Source organism: Notothenia rossii (assembly GCF_949606895.1).
Source record: "Notothenia rossii genome assembly, chromosome: 8".
In the NCBI taxonomy this organism is placed as follows: domain Eukaryota; kingdom Metazoa; phylum Chordata; class Actinopteri; order Perciformes; family Nototheniidae; genus Notothenia; species Notothenia rossii.
In genome coordinates this window covers 1,712,912-1,721,654 of record NC_136906.1, presented here as the reverse complement: position 1 = coordinate 1,721,654, position 8,743 = coordinate 1,712,912, and the positions used below count along the sequence as shown (strand labels likewise).

The 8,743-nt window shown below is 41.7% G+C and overlaps 1 protein-coding gene across 2 annotated transcripts in view; it reads right to left on the bottom strand.

Moving 5' to 3' along the window:
• Positions 1 to 8,743, bottom strand: part of nsfa (N-ethylmaleimide-sensitive factor a) — a 36,087-nt gene that overhangs the window by 11,598 nt on the left and 15,746 nt on the right. For both annotated transcript variants that reach the window (XM_079645702.1, XM_079645703.1), the window contains exons 11-15: positions 5,526 to 5,600; positions 5,152 to 5,339; positions 4,834 to 4,929; positions 4,214 to 4,370; positions 3,945 to 4,078 (exon numbers count right to left, since the gene is read on the bottom strand). In XM_079645702.1, coding sequence (XP_079501828.1) covers positions 3,945 to 4,078; positions 4,214 to 4,370; positions 4,834 to 4,929; positions 5,152 to 5,339; positions 5,526 to 5,600 — 650 coding nt within the window. The remainder of the gene's footprint in view (positions 1 to 3,944; positions 4,079 to 4,213; positions 4,371 to 4,833; positions 4,930 to 5,151; positions 5,340 to 5,525; positions 5,601 to 8,743) is intronic.

Sequence of the window (8,743 nt, the reverse complement as noted above, 5' to 3'; positions counted from 1 at the left end):
TTCTGGGGCGGGGCAGCCATCTCTGGAGGATAGCGTCTATATCAATCCCCCAAGAAGTGCGCCGGACTCTGATGAAAATATTCGTTGTGTCCAAACGGCGGTACTGTGTGTGTTTTGCCTCTTGTTTTGCCTCTTGTTTTGACTCTTGTTTTACCTCTTGTTTTGACTCTTGTTTTGACTCTTGTTTTACCTCTTGTTTTGACTCTTGTTTTACCTCTTGTTTTGACTCTTGTTTTGACTCTTGTTTTACCTCTTGTTTTGACTCTTGTTTTACCTCTTGTTTTGACTCTTGTTTTACCTCTTGTTTTACCTCTTGTTTTACCTCTTGTTTTGACTCTTGTTTTGACTCTTGTTTTGACTCTTGTTTTTAACCGTACACCCCAGCACGTGCACTCCGCTCTGCATCAGCCAAACAGCTCGCTGCACCCGCACTCCGAGGGGGACCCAAGTTCCCGTCAGCAAAAACACGTGGGTTTGCTATCCTGGCTCCAAAATGGTGGAATGAGCTCCCCATTGAAATCAGGACAGCAGATAGCTTACACATCTTCCGACGCAAACTGAAAACTCATCTCTTTAGACTCCACTTCGAGCGATAAAATTACTAACAAAGCACTTATATACTAATAAAGGGCTGGCTTTCTAAATGCCAGTTGAGTAGCACTTGAAATGTTTGGCTCTATGAAACCTGATGTACTTATATGATTCTGTTTTCTTAAAGGTTGTATCTTCCTGGTCGAATGCACTTATTGTAAGTCGCTTTGGATAAAAGCGTCAGCTAAATGCAATGTAATGTAATGTAATGTAATGACTCTTGTTTTACCTCTTGTTTTGACTCTTGTTTTGACTCTTGTTTTACCTCTTGTTTTGACTCTTGTTTTGACTCTTGTTTTGACTCTTGTTTTACCTCTTGTTTTGACTCTTGTTTTACCTCTTGTTTTGACTCTTGTTTTACCTCTTGTTTTACCTCTTGACTCTTGTTTTACCTCTTGTTTTGACTCTTGTTTTGACTCTTGTTTTACCTCTTGTTTTGACTCTTGTTTTGACTCTTGTTTTACCTCTTGTTTTGACTCTTGTTTTACCTCTTGTTTTACCTCTTGACTCTTGTTTTGACTCTTGTTTTACCTCTTGTTTTACCTCTTGACTCTTGTTTTGACTCTTGTTTTACCTCTTGTTTTACCTCTTGTTTTGACTCTTGTTTTGACTCTTGTTTTACCTCTTGTTTTGACTCTTGTTTTACCTCTTGTTTTACCTCTTGACTCTTGTTTTGACTCTTGTTTTACCTCTTGTTTTACCTCTTGTTTTGACTCTTGTTTTGACTCTTGTTTTGACTCTTGTTTTACCTCTTGTTTTGACTCTTGTTTTGACTCTTGTTTTGACTCTTGTTTTACCTCTTGTTTTGACTCTTGTTTTACCTCTTGTTTTGACTCTTGTTTTACCTCTTGTTTTACCTCTTGACTCTTGTTTTGACTCTTGTTTTACCTCTTGTTTTACCTCTTGTTTTGACTCTTGTTTTGACTCTTGTTTTGACTCTTGTTTTACCTCTTGTTTTACCTCTTGACTCTTGTTTTGACTCTTGTTTTACCTCTTGTTTTACCTCTTGTTTTGACTCTTGTTTTGACTCTTGTTTTGACTCTTGTTTTACCTCTTGTTTTACCTCTTGTTTTACCTCTTGTTTTGACTCTTGTTTTGACTCTTGTTTTACCTCTTGTTTTACCTCTTGACTCTTGTTTTGACTCTTGTTTTACCTCTTGTTTTACCTCTTGTTTTGACTCTTGTTTTGACTCTTGTTTTGACTCTTGTTTTACCTCTTGTTTTGACTCTTGTTTTGACTCTTGTTTTACCTCTTGTTTTGACTCTTGTTTTGACTCTTGTTTTGACTCTTGTTTTACCTCTTGTTTTACCTCTTGTTTTGACTCTTGTTTTGACTCTTGTTTTGACTCTTGTTTTGACTCTTGTTTTACCTCTTGTTTTGACTCTTGTTTTGACTCTTGTTTTGACTCTTGTTTTACCTCTTGTTTTACCTCTTGTTTTGACTCTTGTTTTGACTCTTGTTTTGACTCTTGTTTTGACTCTTGTTTTGACTCTTGTTTTACCTCTTGTTTTACCTCTTGTTTTGACTCTTGTTTTGACTCTTGTTTTGACTCTTGTTTTACCTCTTGTTTTACCTCTTGACTCTTGTTTTGACTCTTGTTTTACCTCTTGTTTTACCTCTTGTTTTGACTCTTGTTTTGACTCTTGTTTTGACTCTTGTTTTACCTCTTGTTTTACCTCTTGTTTTACCTCTTGTTTTACCTCTTGTTTTGACTCTTGTTTTGACTCTTGTTTTGACTCTTGTTTTACCTCTTGTTTTGCCTCTTGTTTTGACTCTTGTTTTGACTCTTGTTTTGACTCTTGTTTTACCTCTTGTTTTACCTCTTGTTTTGACTCTTGTTTTGACTCTTGTTTTGACTCTTGTTTTGACTCTTGTTTTACCTCTTGTTTTACCTCTTGTTTTGACTCTTGTTTTGACTCTTGTTTTGACTCTTGTTTTACCTCTTGTTTTGACTCTTGTTTTGACTCTTGTTTTGACTTTTGTTTTACCTCTTGTTTTACCTCTTGACTCTTGTTTTGACTCTTGTTTTACCTCTTGTTTTACCTCTTGTTTTGACTCTTGTTTTACCTCTTGTTTTACCTCTTGTTTTGACTCTTGTTTTACCTCTTGTTTTACCTCTTGTTTTGACTCTTGTTTTACCTCTTGTTTTACCTCTTGTTTTGACTCTTGTTTTGCCTCTTGTTTTGACTCTTGTTTTGACTCTTGTTTTGACTCTTGTTTTGACTCTTGTTTTACCTCTTGTTTTGACTCTTGTTTTACCTCTTGTTTTACCTCTTGTTTTGACTCTTGTTTTGACTCTTGTTTTACCTCTTGTTTTACCTCTTGTTTTGACTCTTGTTTTGACTCTTGTTTTGACTCTTGTTTTGACTCTTGTTTTACCTCTTGTTTTACCTCTTGTTTTGACTCTTGTTTTGACTCTTGTTTTGACTCTTGTTTTGACTCTTGTTTTACCTCTTGTTTTGACTCTTGTTTTGACTCTTGTTTTGCCTCTTGTTTTGACTCTTGTTTAACCTCTTGTTTTACCTCTTGTTTTACCTCTTGTTTAACCTCTTGTCTTACCTCTTGTTTTGACTCTTGTTTTGCCTCTTGTTTTGACTCTTGTTTTACCTCTTGTTTTGACTCTTGTTTTGACTCTTGTTTTGACTCTTGTTTTGACTCTTGTTTTGACTCTTGTTTTACCTCTTGTTTTGACTCTTGTTTTGCCTCTTGTTTTGACTCTTGTTTTGACTCTTGTTTTACCTCTTGTTTTGCCTCTTGTTTTGACTCTTGTTTTGCCTCTTGTTTTGACTCTTGTTTTGACTCTTGTTTTGACTCTTGTTTTGACTCTTGTTTTGCCTCTTGTTTTACCTCTTGTTTTACCTCTTGTTTTGACTCTTGTTTTGCCTCTTGTTTTACCTCTTGTTTTGACTCTTGTTTTGACTCTTGTTTTGACTCTTGTTTTGACTCTTGTTTTACCTCTTGTTTTACCTCTTGTTTTGACTCTTATTTTGACTCTTGTTTTGACTCTTGTTTTGACTCTTGTTTTGACTCTTGTTTTACCTCTTGTTTTACCTCTTGTTTTGACTCTTGTTTTGCCTCTTGTTTTACCTCTTGTTTTGACTCTTGTTTTGACTCTTGTTTTGACTCTTGTTTTGACTCTTGCTATGGCATATTTTCTTTGTTGAATGCATGTGGAAACAACTTCATTATATTCTGATTAACCCATGAACATCAAGCCAGACAAATCACTGTAAAACTGTACATTTCTGTATTCAAAAGGCTTCTTTAGTGTTTGAATCTGCGTGTTGTTGTTGTTGTTTTAAATGTTAGCTTGTTTCCTGCGAGGGTTAAATCTGTAAAATCTGCAGCTCACCTTTTTGATGGCTTGGCACTTGGAGATCTCCGAGTGTCCGATCATCTTGTCTGGAGAGCAGATCTTAATGAAGGGGAACTCTGAGTCCTCTGCAATCTGAGCCGCCAACGCAGTCTTCCCACTGTGGGGGGGGCCTGAGAGAGGGGGGACAGGTTAGTGTGTGTGTGCGTGCGTGTGCGTGTGCGTGTGCGTGTGTGTGTGTGTGTGTGTGGGTGTGTGTGTGTGTGTTTGTGTGTGTGTGTGTGTGTGTGTGTGTGTGAGGAGTTTACCCTCCAGCAGCACGGCCACCAGAGGAGTGCGGTCACTGTTCTTGGTCTGTTGCACCAGCAGCTCTCCGTCATCCAGCACGTGAGTCACGGGGTCTCCCCACTTGATGATGCCGTTCATGATGTAGTTGGAGTAATCCTCCTGGTTCGTACCAAACGCCTGGAAGAAGAGCAGGAGGGTCAGAAACAGGCACTTTATGTGTTATTTTATATTAGAGACATCTCCCTGGTCCCCCCGGCTCTCCAGAGTGGAAGTAGTCATCACATACAGAGCATCAACTAGTTCCTGAACAGTGTCCTTCACATGCTGATATCCAAGAGAGGGAGTTCCACAGTCACAAGATGGAGGAATAGAAAGCAGTATTCAATGTTTACTTCAGATTAGCTCCACGTCAGAAATGATCATGCTTGTCATATGTCTCTCTCCATAGAGGCTGAATCATCATGTTAATCACATAGCTATCATATGCCTCAAACAGTCCTGATGCTCTTCAATCACACATCCTGTCATGTTCACAGCTAAAGTTGATACCTTTGTTAGCATGTGGCTCTCATGTTGGAAGAGGACATTCAGGATTTCCCCAACAGTTTATTAATCTGTGTTCAGGGGAACAAAGTCTTACTGGTTTGATGTCGTTGTTCAGGGATCCCAGGAAGTCGTTCCTGGTAACCTGCAGCTTCTCAGCCTTCTCCATGTCCACCTCCACTGTGGATGTAGCCTGGAATATATAATAAAGCACACCTATTGTTTAAAATCCACCTTTTCACATCTTTTATACAGAAACACACACACACACACACACACACACACACACACACACACACACACACACACACACACACACACACACACACACACACACACACACACACACACACACACACACACACACACACACACACACACACACACACACACACACACACACACACACACTAACCTTGATATGCCTGTTCATGGCAGTACTCTGCGCCGCTCGGACCAGGCCCTCAAGCTCCGCTCCGCTGTAGTTCTTGGTCTCGGCCGCCAGCTCCTTGATGCAGATGTCTGGAGCCATGAGGCCGAATCCTTTCATCTTATTGGTGTGGATCGTCAGGATCTGCACACGGCCCTTTTCATCGGGAAGACCTGGAGGAAGTGGGGTGCAGTTGGTAAGTTAATAACCAGGTAAAGGAGAAACTTACTTAGATTTTTCCCTAGTTTTCTTCTTGTTATTAGTGATTTAATAATCTAGATTTTACATGTTTTCAGGCTGAGTAGTTTCTAAAGAATGAGAACATTGAGCTAAAGAGAGACATTGAACGCATCACTCACTGATTTCCATCTTGACCTCAAACCTTCCGGGTCTCATCAGAGCGTCGTCAATCAGATCGGGTCTGTTGGTCATTCCTGAGGAGGAAGAGGAGGAGAAGAAAGAGATTTACTGAAGGAAACAATGAGGAAGAGGAGGAGGAGGAGGAAGAGGAAGAGGAGGGGGAAGAAGAGGAGGAGGAGGAAGAGGAGGAGGAGGGAGAGATTTACTGTAGGAAACAATGAGGAGGAGGAGGAGGAGGAGGAGGAGGAGGAGGAGGAGGAGGAGGGTGAAGAACAGTCTGAGATTCACTGTATGAAACGACCCAGGAGAAAGATGTAGTGACGCCTGTGCAGAAGCATCGAATTGTTCAGCTTTCCACACTTTCTGAGGGTTATGAGAGCAGCACCCAGAGTGCATTTAGTCTGAAGGTCCTTACAAAGAACCCCATCTGTCACCAAAGAACCCAAACTGACACCAAAGAACCCAAACTGTCACCAAAGAACCCAAACTGACACCAAAGAACCCCAAACTGACACCAAAGAACCCAAACTGACACCAAAGAACCCAAACTGTCACCAAAGAACCCCAACTGTCACCAAAGAACCCCAAACTGACACCAAAGAACCCCAAACTGTCACCAAAGAACCCCAAACTGTCACCAAAGAACCCCAAACTGACACCAAAGAACCCAAACTGACACCAAAGAACCCCAACTGTCACCAAAGAACCCCAAACTGTCACCAAAGAACCCCAAACTGACACCAAAGAACCCAAACTGACACCAAAGAACCCCAACTGTCACCAAAGAACCCAAACTGACACCAAATAACCCCAAACTGACACCAAAGAACCCAAACTGTCACCAAAGAACCCCAAACTGACACCAAAGAACCCAAACTGTCACCAAAGAACCCCAAACTGACACCAAAGAACCCAAACTTTCACCAAAGAACCCAAACTGTCACCAAAGAACCCCAAACTGACACCAAAGAACCCAAACTGTCACCAAAGAACCCCAAACTGACACCAAAGAACCCAAACTTTCACCAAAGAACCCAAACTGACACAAAGAACCCCAAACTGACACCAAAGAACCCCAAACTGACACCAAAGAACCCAAACTGACACCATAGAACCCCAAACTGACACCAAAGAACCCAAACTGACACCAAAGAACCCAAACTGAAACCAAAGAACCCCAAACTGACACCAAAGAACCCAAACTGTCACCAAAGAACCCCAAACTGACACCAAAGAACCCAAACTGACACCAAAGAACCCAAACTGTCACCAAAGAACCCAAACTGTCACCAAAGAAACCCAAACTGAATCCAAAGAACCCAAACTGTCACCAAAGAACCCCAAACTGACACAAAAGAACCCAAACTGTCACCAAAGAACCCTAAACTGACACCAAAGAACCCAAACTGTCACCAAAGAACCCCAAAGAACCCAAACTGACACCAAAGAACCCAAACTGTCACCAAAGAACCCAAACTGTCACCAAAGAACCCCAAAGAACCCTAAACTGACACCAAAGAACCCAAACTGTCACCAAAGAACCCCAAAGAACCCAAACTGACACCAAAGAACCCCAAACTGACACCAAAGAACACGTCCCAACGTTCTCACGTCTCTGCGTCTTGGCCATGTGTGGCACTGGAACACACCGCAAAGACTTCAACCGACGACCAAGTAGCACTTACGAACTGCGCATGCGTGAGTGGCAAAAACTCTTCTTACCAGCAGGCGGCGGTAGTGTGTATTCGTCATTCATAAGAGGAAACAACCTGAAGACAGACTGCGTGATAACCGAGAGAAGAAGAACAGACTGCGTGATATAAACAAACAACAAATAGCGTGTGCGTTCAGGGCCGTGGGAAGTAGGGGTGCTGAGGGTGCTGCAGCACCCCCTGGTGGAGGACAGTAGGTCTGCACTTCCACAAGATTAAATACAAATATAATAAAAAAATGAAATGAAATGAATTTCCAGCCTTGATGTAACAACATTCATAATGAAGTAAAGATAACACCCTTTCACTCCCTTTGCCCCGTACGATGGGCGCTGTAGTGATGAAAGTAGGGGATGCTGTTTTATCAGGCGCCCGCAGCTCACAGCGAGCGTGAGAGAGAGAGAGAGAGAGAGAGAGAGAGAGAGAGAGAGAGAGAGAGAGAGAGAGAGAGGGGGTGCACCGGTACCGGCGGGGAATGTTGTTAGCTTCTGCTGCGCTAACGGATATAAGACGCACCGGAAGGTGTCGGCACAGCCAAATATACACGACGGTGCGGGACACACCGATCTGAGGAGGGCGACAGGACGCTCATCGATGCCCGACATCTATCGACATCTATCGACATCTATCGACGTCTATCGACATCTATCGACATCTATCGACGTCTATCGACATCTATCCACATCTATCCACATCTATCCACATCTATCCACATCTATCCACATCTACTGCACATCTATCCACATCTATCCACATCTATCCACATCTATCCACATCTATCCACATCTACCGACGTCTATCCATATCTATCCACATCTATCGACGTCTATCGACATCTATCGACATCTATCTACATCTATCTACATCTATCCACATCTATCCACATCTATCCACATCTATCCACATCTATCCACATCTATCCACATCTATCCACATCTATCCACATCTATCTACATCTATCCACATCTACTGCACATCTATCCACATCTATCCACATCTATCCACATCTACCGACGTCTATCCATATCTATCCACATCTATCGACGTCTATCGACATCTATCGACATCTATCTACATCTATCTACATCTATCCACATCTATCCACATCTATCCACATCTATCCACATCTATCTACATCTATCCACATCTACTGCACATCTATCCACATCTATCCACATCTATCCACATCTACCGACGTCTATCCATATCTATCCACATCTATCCACATCTACCCACATCTATCCACATCTATCCACATCTATCCACATCTATCCGCATCTATCCACATCTATCCACATCTATCCACATCTACCGACGTCTATCCACATCTATCCACATCTATCCACATCTACCCACGTCTATCCACGTCTATCCACGTCTATCCACGTCTATCCACATCTATCCACATCTATCCACATCTATCCACATCTATCCACATCTATCCACATCTATCCACATCTATCCACATCTATCCGCATCTATCCGCATCTATCCGCATCTATCCA